This window comes from Plectropomus leopardus, chromosome 6 (assembly GCF_026936395.1).
Source record: "Plectropomus leopardus strain MGB_pleo_1.0 chromosome 6, ASM2693639v1, whole genome shotgun sequence".
In the NCBI taxonomy this organism is placed as follows: domain Eukaryota; kingdom Metazoa; phylum Chordata; class Actinopteri; order Perciformes; family Serranidae; genus Plectropomus; species Plectropomus leopardus.
The window spans coordinates 9645136-9666905 of NC_142181.1; the positions used below are offsets into that span (position 1 = coordinate 9645136).

At 38.4% G+C, this 21770-nt stretch overlaps 1 protein-coding gene across 4 annotated transcripts in view; it reads right to left on the bottom strand.

Moving 5' to 3' along the window:
• Positions 1-21441, bottom strand: part of gdpd5b (glycerophosphodiester phosphodiesterase domain containing 5b) — a 46909-nt gene extending 25468 nt beyond the window's left edge. For 2 of the 4 annotated variants that reach the window (XR_006105843.2, XM_042486619.2), the window contains exons 1-2: positions 21024-21441; positions 3800-3973 (exon numbers count right to left, since the gene is read on the bottom strand). Coding sequence is in view for 2 of the 4 variants with exons in the window: in XM_042486619.2 (XP_042342553.1) it covers positions 3800-3916 (117 nt within the window). In the remaining 2 variants the exon portion in view is untranslated. The remainder of the gene's footprint in view (positions 1-3799; positions 3974-21023) is intronic. The other 2 variants (XR_015776778.1, XM_042486620.2) reach the window with 1 other exon arrangement.
• Between the last annotated feature and the right edge of the window lie 329 nt (positions 21442-21770).

The window sequence follows — 21770 nt, forward strand, 5'->3', positions numbered from 1 at the left end:
TTTTCTTGATTAATCGACTGATTGTTTTGTCAATAAATGTCAGATTAGAGTGAAAAATCTAATCAAGATTTCATCCAAGCTGACATCTGCTAACTGCTTATCATTGTTTTTTTTAAAGATTTTCAGAAACCTATAATTCTAGAAAAAGGCAAGAAACAAATTCTCACAACTGAGAAGCTATCAATAAGCAATGTTCAGCCTTAAAGAGGTCCCAAATGAGTAATCAAGTAATAGCCTTCTGTTACTATTCTGTTGATTCACTTATTGATTAGTCAACTAGTTGTTTCAGCTCTAGTTAGGTACATAACATATAGCAATGTGGTGAAAAATAAAAAGGTTTTAGCATATTTGAATGAACACTGAATGAAGACAAACCATATAATAAAATGTGGCTTTTCCATCACATACATGTCTGGCTATTCGGAGGCAATCAGTGAATAAAAGATAAATGGTTCCTATTAACGATATTCCTTAAAATGTCCCAAAGCAGAAAAAAAACCCAATGTAGCCTTTGCCCTGCTAGACTGTCATATTTCATACCAAATGTGATTTCAAAGTCACAGAAGAACAAAGATGACAGATGCCCTGGAGAGGATGGGAGTAATGGGGAGAGGAGGTCTAGCAGAAGAATATAATCCACAATAACTATCCTCTTTGCTTTTTTAAGACAAAACTGATACAACGGATGAATTTCCCACACATTGCTGACAAAAATGAGCAAAGTTCAGAGGACACCAAAACCACAAAACATGTTACTATTACTTATTGTGATATATATATGAACTATTTCCATCCCCTCAATTAACACACATCTGAGACCATCCATTATATCCTCAGCCTCATGATCAAGCCACCTCACATCTGATTTATTGAGGATCATGATTTTGCAGACTGCCAGTCAGTGGGAGTAAAGCTCAAGTATGTGATCAAACACAAAATGAGCTGAAACGTTAGTGTCCTTTACAAGTCTTTAAAAAACATTACATATCAGAGGATGCAAAAAAGGCAATAAAGCTATTTTATGCTAAGAAATAATTTCAGTTATTTTAAGAGATTTTATTTCTGCTTATTTGATCATTTATTCTCTTGACACTGTGACTGTTAATTTTCCAAAGCAAACGAACACCAATATGAAACTCTGTGGAGTCCAATATTTCCAAGGCCAGGAATAATGAAGCCAACAAGGACCCTGATAAATAAAGGCAGAGCAGCTTTGCTTCCATTTTTGAAGCCTTTTGTGTTACTGAATGGTAAAGACTGGCTAAATGGAAATACTTTCAATTATTACTGAGAGGCCAGATCGCCTTGCACTGCATGACGTGGGCTGTCTTCCTACAAAGCACCTTGAGCACAGACAAAGACAACTTCACTAGGACAACCAGTCAGCCTGAACGGCTCATTACAATGAACAAAGATGAAAAAGGGGAGAAATAGCATGATCCACTTGTAGATTATGAATGAGTCTACAGTTGTTTCAACAGGAGATTCTCAGTTCTCACGCTTCTGTGATTCACACAGGTCCAGTTACGTGTAGCTGATACCTGTCCTCGATTGGTCATAGTTTGTTTACTGGGATCGTTAAATATGCAGTTTTAGAACATCACCTTGACCTGTGGTAGGAAACATCTACAATAGACATGGCAGCTCTCTGCTCCTTGTAGACACTCAAATATATAGCAGATTACAGCTCTATTCCGCTATTCTTATCATTTTTGACAGCCCTAAAGCTGCACTGAGTTGTCCATATTTACGATTTTTGTAGAATGCACCATTTTGGCTCCATCACTCACCACATAAACAAATTAAAAGAATGTGGAGGAAAAAATATCCACTTTCTGAATAAACTGAATGGAAATTAACTGTAGCCTGCAGAGTGCATGTGCCTGTCTGTGTGCTTCTTATACTGGGGTCAAGACAAGTGCTATCCACTGCCACACGGTCAAAACAAAGGATGAGCACTGTGAACACAGAATGCCGACTCAGCTCTATCCTATCAGTTGGACTGAAAGACAACCACTTGCAACAGGAAACAGAGCTACACAGTGTCGAGTTTCCTGCAAACAGGAGGGGGGAAAAAATCTATATATCTTTATTTTGTTTTGTAATGCTTTTTTATGATCCAAGAGCTATCAAAATATAACCACGCATTCCTGCTTGTATTATTTGTGCCTGTTTGTTTACACACCTAATGCAGGTTTGATGCACGCCACACAATTTGTTTAGCATCTGTGTGCTGAGTGACATGAGTCTATTGTCTGTGTGCTAGGTTTCTGCTTTTCTAAAGTAGCCTATGGTATGTGGGCATAAATAAATTATACAGCCTTGTGTCACATAGGAACAGGCAGTGTGTGTTTGAATTTGTTGCAGCAACATAACCTGTGTGTCCTTTCTAAATACAGAATAGATAAAAGGGAAAAGTTAGAACAAATTGCTTATCTTGTGTAGGTTGTGTTATGGGCCCAAATACTAGAAAAAGCACAGCAGTAGTCTTTGGTTGAGAGTTGCACCTGGATGTTCTGGGTGCACACTTTGCTTTTTTTTTTTTTTTAAGAAATAAAAAATGGTTAACCAATTATATAGGTCTTGTTTCAGTCTTTTCAGACTATGACAAATGTAACACATTACACAAAGGCCAGGTGCTGCAAGAAACCCTCATAGAAAAAAATATGATATGATTAAACTAATAAAAAATGTGTAGAACGTCAGAGATATGTAGGAGATGGCAGAATATTGGAAACAGTTGAGCACTGTGATGCCAAATAAACCTTTCTGTGAAAAGCTTAAGGTTATTGAATGGCAGGTGAGCAAGCAAGGACATATTTGGTCAAAGATAATTGTTCACTGTAAATCAATGACAAGAGACAAAGGCATCTAGAGACCTTGAGGTGTATGAGCACATTGGTATGGATGCCAAACACAGACAGTTCTATGGGTTTTATATGTTTTTCCTCAGTAATGCATTCAGTAACAGAATAATTTTTATAATATCCTGCCTCTCCTACACAGCCACCTTGTTATTCAGAGCTGTAAGCTCACACTAATGTATTAGTTAAAATAATGTTTTTAATTTCAGTCAAAATCAAGAGGAGGAATACTGGAATTTTATTTTAAGTGAACATTTTTAAGTCACTGAAAACTGGTGAAAAAAACTGTAACGTCTAATTAAAATTCAAATAACTTCACACTATTAAAAAGGACTGCAGTCTAAAAGCTTAGAATTTATATTATTCTACATCGGTCTCTCAGGACAGTACAGTTATCACTGAAAATGACCTTAATGAGATGAATGACCAAGAGAATGAGATAATCAGGTTTCATTTACTGCCAACCTGATGTGAGCACAGCACATGTGTATGTGAGTGAGAATACAGCTTAATATGATTTTGTAATATATCTGATATCAGCAATGGCAGCCTCAACTCCATTTCCTACTGCTTTTCTAACCAGTGATGTTTTGACAAAAGCATATATTCAAGTGTCACACAGTTCTTTGTTTGTTTGTTGTTGGGTTTTTTTCATTAACAGGAAAACAGTAATCTATGTTCTCTTGAGTATGAAAGTTGAGTCAATCTGTCAGACGTTTAAGATTTGGACTCACAGTGTAATGCTACACGGTCATTCAAATGTAATTCTAGTGCATTTACAGATTAGCACACACAAGCAATGTTTATTATGTAGTGAAAATCATAAACATGTTCTGTGTCTTGTATTGTATCCAATATCTGACTATGTTCTGTAAAAAAAAAAAAAAAATGATTGATGTAGTTCACCCACAAAAATGCTTTCCACTCCCTCTCACCTTGGTGGTGTCATCATGGGAACGTTGATAGCGTTTCCAGCGGCAACCGTAGATCCCCGTGATACATGACAAACACAGTTGGCGCTCATAGACCTGGAGGGGTTGGTGTTTCACCATGCTCCTTCAGTCAGTCCTGCTCCCAGAGCTCTAACATCCCACTGACTACGAAGTGTCCTGTAAGATAATAAATAAAAACAAATGAAAGCATTACTGCTGATGCAACCAACATGCTTACAAATATTAAGAGGAAGAAGAGCACGTTGAACAATCCATGGGACAAACAGCTACATAGGGAACATGTCTGGCATGCTGATAGGAAACACAAGGTGACCTAAAACGCACTGTGCTTTGCTACAAAGCCCAGCCTAAAATTAAGAACTTATTTCCCAGCTCCCATTTCCATTGCCAACTGAGACTGCTAGCAGCTTTTATCAATATGATCAAGGAGAAAAAGGAAAATGAAATTGAAAGGGGCTTGTGAGCACAACATCTATTGAACATCACATTAAATTACAGTGACCATGAATATATCACACAGTCAGTATCTGGGTCAAAAGACAGCATGCAGACCCCATCTCTCCCTTTTATGTCAGCCTCAGGAAGAAAAGCCAGGCAAAAAAAGGCCAACAGGTATAATGGCTACATGATGTAACGGTGATATTTTAGCAAGACCCTCCACTACTCCTTCTCAATGTGAAGAGCAATAGAGTGCCATGATAATTTAGAGAAAAAAAAGCCAGCAGTGTTGTCCCTGAATAATCAGAGTTAAAACTCCCATTGAGCTGCTGATTCAGCACTGAGAGTCTGCAATCAGCTATAATAACAATAATGATATTACAGCAGTGCTGGCTGTTATCACAAGTTTACCTCACTCTCCAGAGACATCATGGAGCCTGTTCTGCTGCCTCAAATCAGTCTGGGGTTGAAAGTGCATCTCAGTGCTATCAAAAGCATAAATAAACTGTGCATAATTAATGGCATCTCTCTGCTGATGAGAATCAAAGTGATTAAAAGTGTATATTACGTACACAAACACGTGTCTCCCTGAAGCATTCTAACTGGTGATATCCCTCTTTCCTGACAGTTTGTTGAGCACAGTTAAGTCCCATCTGATGTTTCAGGGAATTTCTGCATGTTAACTACGCTCTTCCTGCTGTAATCACGCCGTCTCAGGCTCTGGGCAGCTGCTCATTAGCATCTGCTGCAGTGGCCACGTTTCCTGTTATTAGTAAAACTGCTCTGTGAAGGGGCGGACCCAACCCGAGGGTATAATGAACCTGGCCCACCCCAGCAGGACCACAAGGGTCTTGACAGGCAATGCTGCTCTATATCTTCAAATGAAAAGTGCTACACTTCAGTTAACTACACACAGCAGCTTCTATAATAAATCTTGATATACAACAGAGATGTAGCAAAGGAAACAACACTGGCACCAGGCTGAGTGGAGGCAATGAGAATCAAACCCATGACACTGACATGGTTAATATTGTGCTTTATCCATTGACTGATACAGGACAGACACTGTCAAACAAAACCAGGCACGGACCGGATGGATGCAGAGAATCGCTGTCTTCTCTGCCACAGGCCAAACACAATATTAGTCAATGTGTTATCAAAAATCACCTTATCTACTTGGAGTCTGCACTTCTGTGTCCTCATCAAGCTCTTAATGCAGCCAGTCTTGATCAGATCAGGAACTGCATGACAAACAATTATGCTAAACCTGATGTGTCCTCTTTATTTATGCAATTATTTGACTGACACGCACTGTCCAATATCACTGGGGTTATGCATATTTTTGAGCCAAAATTTTTTTCCCTTTTTTTAAAATTAATTCAGCATTGAAGCATTAATTAATCTACATGGGAGAACACTGGACATTAAAACAATCCCATTAACAAATAAACATGATATTTAAATGTGATTTTTTAATTAAAATTATGTCACTCACATATGAAAACCAAATGACATGTTAAATGGATTAAATGATTTTGCATTAATATTAAAAGAATACGGATGGTAGCATATGATCAACATCTCCTACATCACGAAGAACGGACAAATATGGATGTGTGTCTGGGCTTGCTGACAGCAGCTGACGTGGTTAAAAACCACATTGGTGAGTTCATCAAGGCAAAGTAACAACCACTTTCTGCATGTCATGTCATCACTTGTTGACAAATGGTAATGTTCAAACCTGCTGTATCCACAGTGATGTCTCCATGTTGTTACAGCAAAGTGGCTCATGCCGTTTATGTCACAACATGTTTACTTCCAAAAGCTTCCATTTACATCAGTGTCACTGCCACATCACAAACATATCAGTGCTACTTCAATTCAGCCTAACATCAAACAGCCCTTTAATTCCAGCTATTTGATGTAGGATATTATCATAATTAGGCAGAGCTGCACCAAGGCCGCACGTGACACCTTGAAATAGTGGGTTCATCCATTTTTTACTTCCTAGTTAATATGCTCCAACCCTCATCATCCGAGCTGTAGGAAAAGCATAGGGATTAATCCCTTTGTCAGCATGATGTCTTACCACAAATTCATCAGCTAAATATTCCCAGCGGAGACAATTAAATCTTCAAAAAGCCACCATGACTTGGCAAAGCTAAGTTAAATACAGCATGGACAGTAATGTTTTATAGTTCAGACTCAGAAGGAAATTATATTCACCCAAGAATCTGCACTTGTCATATTTTGCCAACATGGTTGTGACAACTCGGGCCACAGTAGGTGCAGAAGTGTGACCATCGTGCACTGTCACAGTGACTCACAGTGTCACAGACAAAACAACAGAGCCACAAAAGCTGGAATGATTGAGCACAAAATAAACAAAGACCACCCTCCTCTTGCTTAGTTTCACATCAAAATCTCTCCTGAACAAATGTACTTTGCAAAGCCTATAAACACAATTTAAGATCCTGTCACAAATAATTAATAAATCAGTTTAAAATGGTGAAATCAACAAGTGATCAACTCTTTCCATCTTAGGAGAAGCTGCTTTTCTAACATGTATGTGTAAATCCCAAGTTGTTTGAACTTGGGTGAACGAGAAGATGTGAGGGTTGTATCAAAAACCCCTAAACAGCTGTCGTCATCCCCTTTTCTGCTGCCTCATTTCCTCAAATCAAAGGCACAACAAGGGAAAACAGTCTGCAGGGGAGGAAATGCTTCAGCAGTTTCCCAGCAGAAAACAGTGTCTTCTCCTGACCAGGGAACAGAGGGAGAGGCCAAGCAACAGAGAACTATGGGACAGAAGGCAAACTCACTAATGAGAAAGAAAAGGACAAATTACTCAGTGTCACTCAAAATACCTCTATATGTACTGACAAAAGTGGACAAAAAGTAGCTAGTGTAGTTACTTTTTTTATATGCTGTGAAGTTTGAAATGTACAAACTCTCTCAGAGAGGTATCAAGCAAATGTTACTTCTCAACTTTATTCAACTGGTGTTTTGGGTTTTTTTCAGCAGGGGTTGTCTTGTTCTTGTATTGTAGTGCAATGTAAGGTGTTTTTGTTGGGGCGGCTGTAGCTCAGAGGTAGAGCGGGTCGTCCACGAATCAGAAGAACTGCAGTTCGATCACTGGCTCCTCCAGTCAACATGTCTAAGTATTGGGAAAGATACTGAACCCCAAATTGCTCGCTATGGCTGTTCCGTGTGTGTCCGTGTGTGTCCGCGTGTGCGTGTGTGTGTGATGTAGTGTAAAAGAACTTTTGAGTGGTCGTAAGACCTTTTACCATTCACACCTCAGAACTGGAGTTGAATTCAGACAGGTGGCATTCTATGCAGGTTTATTGTAGGACCACTGTTAGTTGTTTGTGATATTTTTTTGAGCTCTGTATGTTATCTGAACTATAGGTATGAAGCTGCTGCAGCTTCATGTCAACCCTCTCCATAATGTTACTGATAACTTTTTTTTTCACACAAATGTCAAATGTTTTCTGGAGCTGAATGACTGCAACAAGGGTTAAAAACTCCACATACCACCTCATCAGCTTCTCCAAGAGCATCTTAAAACATCGAAAGAGGTTAACATGCACAGCAAAAAAAACTTTTGCATGACACAGTAATTCTACACAACTTAGTGTGAAAAAAAAATTGAAACAGAAGAATCAGAATAATTTAGGTCCAAAGGCATAAAAGTTACAATTTTGGTTTGAGAGTTAAAAAGGCAATATTAGACGACAACACCTTGGTGATACAGTCACTTGAGTAAGTCTCTATATGAAAAAATTCATCAACACAACACATAACTATCATGTATATTAATATTAAGGAATCTATTCAGCCGTCAGCCATTGGGCCCCCGATAAATCTTTTTCTTATCCCTGTCATGTTTAAAATTTGACTTGCTTATTGAGATGTGCAATGGATAATGAAGCACCATGGAGACTCGGCTGATCCACGTGGCATCAAAGGATGCCTGTTAGTGACACATGGGTGATAAAACCCACTATAACAAGCACTGGGAGTCATTACATCAGAGCTGTTAAAGCTGGCTCGGCCCTGACGGTATACAGCAGTAGAAAATATACAGTGTCTTGGCAACATTAAAAATAAAGTCATTAAAGCTCCTTTGCCCTGCTACTCCCATCTTCTGTTAAAGCTACCCACTGCCACTGCTTTCTCTAAACCTCTGTGTGCATTTGTATTTGTTTAACCATTGCTGTGTTGTATCAGTTTCGACAGTGTCAAAAATTATAGAAAGAATGAAAAAAAAAAGTTTAAAGTTTTACCATAGAGTAGAAATGATAAAACAAGCAAACTTTGCATTACACTGTAGTTATCGCCTCAGTGATTCTCTGATAAGCTTATCTAAAAAAGCAGGACAAAAATATACTTATACTTAATCAATCTTGAAAGGCCAAAAAGCTTTGGTAAACATAGGTGAGCAGAGATAATAAAAACAGACACATGCTAATACAGGATATGCCTCTCTCTGCTTTCTGTAATTCCTCTCTCCATGTAACAGAGCCAGGCAAGTTTCCTTGGGAAACCAAAAATCTGGAGACATGTTCTAACCGGCCAGGCGTAGACTACATAGTGTTTATGAGTGTGCATGTAACTCCTTCAACCACTAAGGTGAAGCAAGGGGAACACTGTCACATCTCTATCACGATACTGTTAAATGATGTTTACTTATAAAACTGGAGCTTTGGATCAAAAAAAAAAAAAGGTGAGGTCTATGCTCTCCAAAAAATGAAGTTAGACCACAGAACATAACTTTATTAAAGCAGAAAAGTCATTAAAAAAAGATTTTTTGCTTCATATTTCTTTCTCTCACAATACATCTAATTTAGTACTACCTTATTATTACTTTTGGCCCTTTGGGCAGAAAACTTATAAAGTGTGTCATTTAATGACAGACTAATCTCTGTAAGTGGTAGATTGTTAAGAGTGCACAAAAATCTGCATTTGCATCATAAAGAACAAACTGGGAAATCACAACTAAGTATTCACACACCTAAAAGATAATCATGTAGCAAGTACTATAAAAACAGATTTAATAGGTTTGTGTCCACCATGACAATTAGCTTATTCACGCTAAATGAGTTCTGAGACCCTCAAAGCATCTGTTTCATTTTGTTTCTCCTACCTGTATAATGAAAATAACAACCAGCAAAACAAGCTGTAACCACTATCATCTTGAATAACACCCCTTAACGGCTATGGAGTTAATTAGCAGAGGATTCAACCCTGAAATACCAACCGAGTCCCTCATTTTCTAAGGGCATATGTAAGCTGCTTTGCCAAAAGAAACCTCAGATTTGAAGACAACAAGACTCATGAAGAAGTTGTACAAGCACACTACAAGAAAAACATTGTGGGAACACAAACAAAACCATGCATGTTTTGGTTCAAGCACCAACAGACCCTGCAGCATTTGCTCATTTGCTAAACAAACAGTTTGCTCACGAGGCTCAGCAGGCTTTTCTCTTTTGTCGTAAAAACATATTGGACAAAGGGTTTGCTTCTAGCCTTAAAGATCACTTGGCAAAATATCTCACTGTAAACATATACATGTAAAAACTATCTATACAAGGTTGCCGGAAAAAAAAACCTTACCAACACACTTCTGGTGGTCTTAAAGCTTAATGCATGTTATATTTTTAGCAATGCGGTGCAATACGAATTGAGCTCTTTTAATAAGTGACGTTTCTTTATGTCAATTTAGTAGAAAGCCTCTTCATCACCCAACAAAAACATTGTTTGGCATGTTTCCATCTAATCTCAAATGAAACCATAAACATCAGCTCAGCACAAGTTATCAACGTAATTCCAACCAAACCCTCACAGAAGTCACTCCCATGAGTCAGTGTGGTGGAAGTCAAACAACGAATGGCCGCAGCCTTAAGAACCACAGCTTATCTTCATCCCCAGTCTGACATTAAGTCCAACCACAAACCACTCTCTAATTGTCAAGTCAACCTTGCAAGTAAATGATAACTACTGCACATGTGGAGAGAAGCTGATTTGTGATAGTGATGAAAACATCGTTTCCCAGCCTTTCAGTCACAGGTCCACAGAGAGAGCTTGAAACTGAGAAGGGAAAATAATCGCAGTCTGGTTAACTTCCCATCTTAGTAAAAGAATTAAATTTAAACTTAAAATTAAATTTTGAATAAATAAACTAAATACATTTAAATTATATATCCACTTATCCAAAAATTTGGTGTTAGGATTAACTGGGCATTTCATAGTTTTGGTAGATAAATGTCTGATCTATGATAGAATCAATCACAGCCATTGATTTCACTTCCACCTGCAGTTAGGAGGGTGTGACAATTAGCTTTCACACACTATTGGAGATGAAGCGAGGGGTACTGATTAGGCAGCAGCAGGTAAGCAAAAAGCAAGTTAATAAGCACTGACAATGCAGAATTAAGTGCATGCTGACTAACAAGCTGTTTGCTGTGATGTTAGGACGGGCTGATGTCAAGAAAATCACTCCCAAGGTCTACGTTTTCAATACTGGATGCAAGGGGCAGAAGATTTCTTTTATTTTTTTTCTGGGTAGGAATTTCCAGATTGAACTGTATTTACTGTTATGCACAAAAATATTGAAAAGAGAGAACTCCATATTGTCCTATTACTTGCAATAAACTTTAATATTAAGTAAACAAAGTTTCAGTTATCTTTTTCCCCATTTATGTACAAGTTCCTCCTACACACCTGTCCACAAGTTTTTGATGGTGTGCATGACACTCCACATTTAAGTTTTTATGCGTAAAAATATTGAAATCACATCAAATTGACAGACAATCAAAATGTAATTACTCTGATTCACCTAGGGTAAAAAAGGTGATTAGCACATGCCTTGCTTCTCTCATTCAAATGCAGCATAAGCTGGCAGGTGGCTGTAGTTGTAGAATACAGTGCAACTTTTAACAGTCAGCTTGGTAACCTTAAAAGTATTTCTTGACATATTCATTAAGAATATTCATGAGAATAAACGCAGTTTGTTTCTAAGCATACTATACCTGAGGCACAATGATTTTGCATAACTATCTCTTGCTCTCTCAAGCTTCTGACATCAAGATGAAAATGAGAATCCAGTATTCAACACATATTTGTTAAGAGGCACCGGTGCCAGATCATTCTGGCCTGACAGGCGAGGATAGAGGGGTTTTACAAAATGCTTACATGATAGCTCTTGCATGTCCTTCCTGTGCTCTTGATACTGGACAGGACATCATTATAATTTTATTGATTATTGACCATGAAACTGATGGATACATTTAGCCTGATAATCTTGAGTAAATGTATTATCTATGATTAAAGGAAAGCGTTAGAAAACCACAAGACATATAACATAAAGGACACAACAGCTTGGTGAAGCGCAAACAACAGCTCACCACTACAGAATTGGTGTCCTCTTCTGACCAACTGAGATGAGCAGTCTGCACAGCAGCTTACAGTATCAAAGTGATACATTAAACCTGAGATTTAAGACTCCAGGGATGTGCCATACAAGGTAAGCACTGCAACCCAGCCCAAAGCCAGCTATAAAGCTAAATTATTGCGAGGAGAGAAACATTTTAAACTGACCAACTGCACGAAAGTAGGACTGAAAATCCATCAGCTATATAAGTGATCAGCAACAGAGATAGAGAGATAGAGAGCTAGATCTCAACATGAGTATTTCATGTCCGAAAAGGAGCTGGAGGAAGTAAATACGTATCAAATTCTATCCCCTTTTTCCAGTTTTTATATACACACATATATATACACATACACACATACGAACATATGCATTCATATACACATATACATATACATACACACCTACATACATACATACACACATAAGTATATACATACACACATACATACGCATATACATACATAAACACAATTATATATACATACATACACCTACATACACTCACATATATACACCTACATACACATATACACCATACACACCTTGATCAAACCAAACAGGAGTCAATACAAAAAAGAACAAATCAATCAGTATAAATACACACACACACACACACACACACACACACACACACACACACATCACAGGGCAAAGAAACACATCAAAAAATGAAGTCACACCAACAAAAGCAGACGACCTGTCTTTTATCTCTTCTTACTGCCCGTTTCCATCTCTGTTCTACCAGCTCATATCTCTTCAGTATATTATTTTTGTAGACATGTTTAAACTCATTAAATGTTTTACATGTGTTCAGTTCCACGCTACAGCTGTTCCATAAATTAACCCCTCTGACTGTAATACGATGATATTTCGTGTTAGTCCCCACCAACTGTTTCTTGAACATAAAAGTTCCTCTCAGATCATGTGTATTTACCTTGATTTGAAACAACTTTTGGATATTATAAGGGAGGAGATGATTTTTAACTCTGAACATGATTTGAACTGTTTTGAAGTCCACCAGATCCTTACATTTAAGTGCTTTTAATTGATTTAAAAAAAAGAAAAGCTGGTGGGAGGCGTAAGGTAGAAGAACATCCACACAATCACATCCACACTTTGCCCATCAAACCGACGGCTCATCAATCTGACAAAATATGGGTCAAACATAATCCGAGGAACAATTAATCCAATCACAATCCATCAGCACCTTCGAATTAGAACAGTGACAGCAGGAAGAAATGAGTGACAGTCATTACTGTCACTCATTTCCATTATCAGAGCAAAACAAAATGATAAATAACTAGGAAAAGGGGGGAAAAATCCACCCACTCATTTCTGTGAGGAGAAAAAAAGGAAGGTATAAGTAGGTCAAGTAATATGAGGAGACATTGCTCTCGTTTGTCATCTGGAGGTAAAAAAATAACCCTTTAAAGAGTGGGCTTCACCCGATGGTATAAAGCCTCCTTCACGGACTGAAGAGAGGTAATTCGACAGAGAAGTGAGCTGGCTTCATGCTGCAGGGACAGTGCTTGGCAAAGAAATGTAGATGCAATGAACAATAAAGCAATAGTAGAAGTTCTGCAGAGCTTTGTGAATAATAATAATCATCTCAATATTATTTACCTAATTAGTGATATAAAATGGTCGATAAATCCATGTAATTAAACCACCCATCACATCATCAAAGTCTGTCTTTTGTTATTGTTTTGAGTGAGAAGCAGCAGAAATTATAAACTGTGGGTGTAAACCTAGTATGTAGGTGTATAGAAAATACCGACCACAGCTGCTATTTCTGTCCACTCTGTTTCCACTGTCAATGAAACGCTTAGAAAATGTTTTAAACCCTCTGTACAGAGTTTGACATGCTGCTGACCGGACTTAACATTTCTTCATCTGTTTATTATGTTATTTATTAATGGAATTTTAATTAATATGGTTTTGAATCTCCCTCGGATTAGTGAAATGTTCTTCTGTTTGGCAAATGTTGTCATGTCCTGATAATAAACAACAGTTAAATCACAATTAACCATATGATTCCTTCAACTTTCATGTGGGAGACAAAATTAGCCTTTAAACATGCACCAAAAAAAAGATGGGACTTTTTTGGTGGATAATTATGGATATCACCCAATACGAAAATTTTATGTCATGGTAACATTTTTTGCCACATCGCCCTGCCCTATTGGACATTATTGATATAGGAGTTTCTGGTATTGGAAATGTTGTGCTTCTAGCCAGAAGCTTCATCTGATGTACCATGAAAACATGGATCTACAGTTTGAGCAATAGCTAGACTCTGTAGTTGAATCTACCAGGTGCAAAGGCAAAAGGCGGGAGTAATGTTTTTTTTGGAGCATGCTGTAATGGACCATTCAAAGACATGTTTTGGTGCAGAGGCAGAAGGGAAAAAACAGCTTCGCAAAGAAACACCCCAGTCAACTTTGTGAATTCTGAACCAGCACCTTCCTGCTGTGAAGGGACAGTGCTAACTAGCTGAATAATTAACACCTCTAAGATTGGATGACACTTTTGTCTGCTTAATGTATATTTGCAACACACTGTCCTCATTGACTTAAGTACAGCCTTTTATTTCCGATGCCTGGAGATAAAGTGAAGGGAAGCTTTCAGGACAGGAGGTGGATCTGGGTTGTTTAGAACCAGTAGAACTGACGTGTCTGGGGAGACCAGAGCTGAATTTCTCTGCCCATGCTGCCTACACAACTTTTCAAGCTGACAAGAGTCCACAGATTACAGCCAAATGCTCCTTTGAGGTTGCCCTTTAACACAGTGGTCCTTCAAGCTAAATGCTACCATCATCTTTTTAATATGCTCACTATAACAATGCAGGCACTGAACTGGTGTTACGTTTATCATGTTCACCATCATGGTTTAGCATATCAGCGTGCTAAAATTTGCTTATCAGCAGTACAAACAATGTACAGCTAAGACTAATGTGAATTTTACATGTTTTGGAAGTAGGCTACATTTAAACCAAAGTAAATAACAGATTGAAATTTTGACCTGATGAGACAGCCCTAGACAAAAAATATGAATGTTGTTTCAGCTGGTCTTTACAAAATTTCAATTCACTGAGTAATTTTTAAGATATTTTTCTCAGGGCCAAAGTGTTGGCGCATTGGACTGACCAACATCGCCATTCACAGACCCATGCCGCTACAATGGCTAATAATGCAAAAACATTAAGCAGCCAAAAGTGAGCCAAGTACATTTACATATACAAGGAATGTGACTTGGTGTTTTGGTGCAAAAGTTTTAACATAAGGGAGAGAATAAAATATTGAATTTAAATAGAATAGAACATAAGATAAAAAATATAGAAGCAATTTAAAAATATAAAATGACAAAACAGAATATAAAGGACACAAAATGTATGCACAAAAGGTCAATGGAGGGATTGTACAGTGTACATTGTACATTGTTTGAGTGTAAATGTGTAAACCAAAGTCATTTTATTTTGTTCCTTCATGGACTGGCCTTTACAATAAAGCATTTTATCAGAAGAAGAGTGCCTCGGTTTAGCTTTTCTTTTTTTTACTATCTCTATTTTTTAACCAAACAGCACCTTCTTTTTGCTTTGATGCCTCACCTGCATACAGAATGCCGAAGCTACTTTGTCCCTGTAAACCAAAGTATATTGACATTTGTTCTGCTTTGACAGAGAAAATGGTAATGTGGATAAAGGGTGTTGCGGGGAGTAAGAAGATGAGCACTTTGCCTTTTTTGTCAAACCAGCTTGAGTATGTTGGTGTTATTACTTGAAGCAGGTATACAAATCTGGATATGGTTATATTCAAGCCTCATATGAAGAGGTTACTTTTTTTAAACAGGTTTATAATCACACTTTGATCTGGATTTAATGTTCCTTCTCTCTGATTATTAAAGCTTTGATAATGAAAGAGAACAAAGCTTGAAGCCTCCATGCAGAGCTCCCCCGACTTATCAGCAGCTTCAATTTAACACCCTGTCCCAGCTATTCGAGCATGTAATTGTTAATTCACCAAACTGTTCATAAAATGGCTCATAAATTTGGTAATGACACAGAAAAACGTGGGCAGATATTTTTAGGTACTTTTTACTGATGGCTCATAATAAAGTTAATGGTCCATTTTACATATCTACAAAATGCATTTTGTGTTAAAGTGTGTAACGGCAGCAGATATACAGTCTATTACAACCACTTGTCAGAGCTCTCCAGCCTGCTTAATGCTTTTCAACCAAGGCTACAGTTACTTTTTTAGAGCCCCCCTCCCATACAGTTGAACCTATAGTATTTTATTTAACAAATGTTTCTGCTTTCACAGCTGCTTTTGCCATAAAATACCAGTCGACAGAGAAGAGGGTGTGGGGCCCCTGACCAGTCAAAATTGCTGTAACAATTCATCTCTGAGAACTGCTTACTTTCAACAGTGAAGATGTGTAATAATGTTTCACAGAGGCAGAGAGCGTTCTGATTGTTTTGGTAATCACTGAAATCAGTGACTGTACTCTTTGGATGAAAACTGCGTGCTTGGCACTTCATGGTACATGACTGTCGTGCTGCCAGCCTGGCCAGAAAATGTTGAAATTACTTTCAACACTGTTTCACCCTGCAGCAAAAATACATTTGTTATGACACTGTTGTGTGTTGTGAGGCTTAAAGAAATATAAAGCAATGGCAGAATTATGTCTTGACCCTTCCTGGCCTGTCTGCCTGTTAGCGTTGAGAGAAAGTATTCGGAGGTCGGTCCCTAATCATAGGTGATACTGCTGTGCTGATACTGTGGCCGGGAAAGCAAACAGCTGACAAAGACATCCGAGGCATGCAGAGACATGGTGGGAACCATTGTTGTACTGTGTGTGGCAAATGGACAACTCTATTAGCTTAGTTTGCTCCGGCCTCTTCAGTCTGACTTTTGTGGGTGGACTAGCATGTTTTATCAAGGTGCCATCTGTACGTCTACATGAGGGCTCTTCACCACCATCTGTGTGTTGACATCACATCGAGTTGTCCTCTACTGTGACTGCTGTCTGAGCCCGGGAGGCAGCGCCAGACGAGCAGGTGCCACTATGGTGGACTTGGCGTTCTGAGAGCAAAACTACCTCTCTTTATACGAACATTTGGCTTCTTTAATTCTATTACAGGGATTACACAAAAGCAACAGAACGGGTACAGTAAACCGGGTAGCTAAAATAAACTTCGATCATGAAATAACCTGAAAAACTACTTTCCCTCTCCAGTTAAAAGGATAAAATAATTTACAAACACTTAACCTTTAACACTTTTTACACAAAAGAGGTGATGCAGAAACACCATAGGCACTGAAAAAATGAAAAAGCTATAAGAGCGCTCATTCTCATTTTACAAAATGTATATATATACTCAGCTAGCCAATGTTTGATCTCTGTGGAGGTGGGTCTCAAATGGTGGGAATATCCCCAAGAATGAAAGGAAAACAAACAGACTGGTTATTTTGTCAAAAAGTTTTTCATCATTTTTCAAAGCAGAGCTTCAGCTTTGACAAAATAACTGTGCACCTCCCAGTTTGTCTGTGCACTGGATTTTGAAGAGAGCTCAAGTTGCAAACAATGACAGAAAACCAAAGTCTCCTGTGTCTCCTGAGGGTTACTTTAACAGCAATTGGCCTTGGGAACGTTACCTGCACAAATAAGGGGAGGCAGAGAAACTGATGTGTTCCATATTTTCTGACTTTTATTATAGGCTCCCATCGGACAACAATTTGTCAGAAAATGCAGTCCTTTAGGAGGTGTCTTCACACACATTTCATGTACTGCTGAGCATCCATAGTGACAGGATCTGCTATGCATTGCAAATATCAAGCATGTTTAACAGAGGGGACTTGATGGGAACAGCAGGGCTTCTGAGGAGGGTGAAAGTGACCCTTTTCCAAATGAGTTTTCTGACTTTTACTTTTGCTGTCTGGAACTAGTTGTGTCTCATAAATCTGTAGTGTCGTGTAAAAGACCATTCCAGGAACTGTTACACTCAGCATGATAGTAACTCTGCAGTTTCAGTTACATGCCTAACACATGAGACGTATGAATGATAAGCTCAGAACCACCGAGCCCACCATGATAAACAAGAGACTTTCAACTTGTTAGCCAGTCATCCAACTTCACCCTCTTGTTGATTATATTCAGTCTGTGTTGAGCAACCTTGTTTATTTTGACATAACGAAACAAGGCTCCATTATGTCACTTCATGTCAGTGACTGAGTTCTTTAACATCTATTTTGAAATTCCAAGCATTTTATTCATCTACATTTCCACATCACCCTCAACAACATTCATAAACTGCACAGACTCCCAACAAATCACTGAGTCAGACCAGCTCATACTGCAAAGTCCACCATTACTCAACACCAATTTGACCTCAATTGTTGCTAGCATGTGCTCTATTAACCTTGTTCAAAGATGGCAGCTGTATTTGGTTGCAGTCAAGTAGCAGTGTGACGTAAAGTGCTGTGGAAATTATAGTCCCTGACTGAGTCAAGACTGTTATGTACACAGCCTTGTACCCATGATTTTCTATCATTTTCTCAAATCTTTAAATACAATTTAGCAAACCTTACTTTTGCATTAAATGTTTGCTATTGTTTCAGCCAGTGGAACCACATGGAAATCTGTTTCTTTTTTTTTTTTTATGTGGGTAATAGGAATTAATTGTAAACTCACTCATAAGCGCTCCAGCTCTTGGTGGAGGACCATTATCCTCCCTGGAGACAAGCACAGAAGATGAGTGCATGTGTGTGTTTGTGTGCAACCAAGAGAGAGACACACAGAGGGTTGGACTGGAACGCACTGCTATAGGGCAGCTGATAATAACAGGTCATTTCTTTTAGTCAGACTCGCACTGCCTGCCCCTGGATAATTCTGCACAGCTTCAACGGGTCTCACAGATGTGTTTCTTTTGGTATATAAGGCTTGCAAATATCCTACAGGATATTTCTGTTACTGTACGGTGAGTATGTTTCTCTTCTTAGATGAAGCTATTTAAGGAAACATTTAGATGTAAGTATGCATTGGCTGTTACATAAGCAGTGCAGGACACAGCAGAATGTCTAGAACACTGAATCGATACTCAAATGGACAAAAGGCTCAACTACCGTCTACACAGTGCAACTTAACATGTCTTATAAGCAGGACACAATCAGCAGCAACATGCATACAACTTAAAAGCTAGATAAAGTTAAATGCTCTATAGTGTGTCTACAAAACTGTGAAAAAGAGTCGGTAACCAGTAAGTGGATTACTGTTGTGAACACAGCACGCTACATTCCTCCCTGTTCTGACCTATTACATCTTCTTCAATTCTCCATTTATTCTCCTAAAATAGCTTTTCTAAGGTGATCTTTAAAGCACTCCTCAAACAATCTCAAGCCTTTTCAGCGTGGCAGCACATTTTTCAACACATCACCTTACCCCCCTCTAATCCAAGCAAATTTGAGGAACCGTATATGTTGTGTCACTTTCTCTGGCTAACCTCGAAATGTCACCCTTTGTATAATTTTATCAAAACCCCTGAGCTGAAACTGGAGCAATCCACATGTCAAAAGTAATGTTTATTTTCTGACAAGGCATAAAATATAAGATTCAATGTCGTAGTGCTGGCTGCCCCTAGGACTGGGGCCCAACTTACTATGCAGAAGCATATACGGCACTGTTCTGTACAAGCAAAGAAGTGAAAAAACATAGTATTCAGCACACTTCACTCCAAAGCCCTTCAATCCATTAAAGATGCTGTATAAAAAAAGTAATAAAAGGAAAGAGCCTTACATAGTCACTTTTAAAGTCATGACTCCTCCTGAGTCATCTGTCTTATGAGACCAAACAGGTTCTCAATCTCTTTAAAAGCAATTATTGACATGCCTAGAGGATGCAAATAAATGTCATTTGTCAACTGGAAGCCCTATCAAAAGCAAATAAGTACAAGCTGTTTTACTGGAGGTGTAATAGCGACAGATAGGGAAGTGTTAATATGGTCAATTGAGATCTAACGGTAAGAGACAATGTGCCAAATGAATCCTCTCCAAAAATTTTATGATGATGAAACACCTGCAAGTTTACCAGATTTAACTCCCTCTGATGAAGCGCTACATAACAAAAGAAGTAAGTGATCACACAACCTGCACAAGGCACTTGGAATACCAAAATACCAGGACCACCTACATGACAACCCTTCAACTTCAAAATAAAAATGCATGGTGTCATGAATTATGCAAGAAAATAGGAAGAGTGCTGTGCATGAGTAAACACAAATGCACTGCATACTGTGCATATGGATGAAGGAGTTTAGCCTCTGTAGCATCACTGGCATTATGCTGCAATGCATGCATTCATTATTTTGTGATGGACAGAAACTGGGGATGGGCAACTCAAGTGTGTAAATCAATACACAGTTTTACTACAAAAGGAAAACCCTGGCTTTCATAGGATACAACGTCATGGGTGTGTCTCATGTCTTTGGGTATAAGAGACCACCAGCTAGCAGTGGGACAAGTACTGAGGAAGCCTATGATAATAAAAACACACGTGGTTATAGCTGATACACTAAATAGTCCTATAAGTGAAGATGCCAAAAGACCCAACCTTTAAATATGAAAACATATAAAACAGGAAAGAAATGTGTAAATACTAGGGGCGGGGGAAAAAAAATCAATACAGCACAGTATGGCAGTATTTTTGCATGTGTATCATATTGCCACATGGATGCAAAGTATCAAATTTTCAATTATATAACTTATATTACAAATAACTAATAACTAATATTACAAATTAGTCTTTTGGTAGCCTATAACATAATAAGATCAAGTGTTTTTTTCAGTAAAATATACAATTTGCTGCAATAAAATGACTGAAGTGAAATAAGCACAATGAAAACTTTATCTCATGAGATAAAACACATTTTCACAAAGTTTCCCTTTAGGGATATTACATTAAGTTGGGGAAAAAAGAGGTAATAAATCACAATATATCGCATCACATTATTTCAATTCTCTGCATATCGCTCATTGTTTAAAGTCGCAAAAATATTATATATTACTATGTAGTACTGAGTATCGTAATAACATCGTATCACGGGGCCTCTGGTGAGTCCCACCCCTTGGAAATACTAATGATTTGTGAGGGATGTTAGCATGTTTTCGACTCCAGGCATGCTACAGAAATGTTTGCTAGTGTTTCCATAGTAAAAACTGTCATTGACAACATTGTGGCATAAATGTTACGAAAGAATAAAACAGTCCACAAATGGTGCTATAAAACTCACCTAGGCACAGGTAAATGTGATAAACACTTCAAACAAACACTCACCTGTCTGAGGGCTGCCACCACTTTTCTTTGATTTCAGTTGTCTTTACGGCACACGGCGAAGTTAAAGCCTTTCTTTTCCTTTCACCCCGGTAAAAAATGTCTCTTCCCCCGAAAGTCAAACAGGGACAACCCGTGTCGAAGGTGGCGTGTGAGAGGGGTGGGTGGTCGGTTGGGTTAAAACGCTGACAGAGCTGAAGTTTACACCGAAAACAAAGGAGAAAAGAGCCGGCAGATACCAACTCGGTAGCTTCGATTTGGCTAACAAACGTCCCGTTTCATGTTTTCAGTTAGCCCGTCCTCTGTGTTTTTTGGTCCTCTTTGTGGATAAAGCGTGCCTCCTCGTCCCTGTGAGAAACCGGCGGACTAATTCAATGTACTGAATAGTGGGAGGAGTATGTCGGTCTTTTTATCTCCAGCCCTCCTGTACAGTGAGAGAGCGTCACCGACCTGATTTTACTCCCGGTCTGTTGCACGTTCAGGTACCGGCGAGAGTAACCGCTGGTGCGGATAAATGTCCCGTTGCTGCACTTTAAAACCGTCCACATCGTTTTTATTCACTGGAATTACCAACACTCAGATAAATTCAACAATGGTGTTAAAATTTTAAATGCAATTGTCATCATTTTTTCTCTGTGAGAGCAATGAAAAATTATGTTAAACTACCATTCCCAGTACACAGATCATGCGTATTCAAAAAATCTGATGGGATTTGAACGCAACAACGTCCAAGCATCGCTAAAGCCTAAA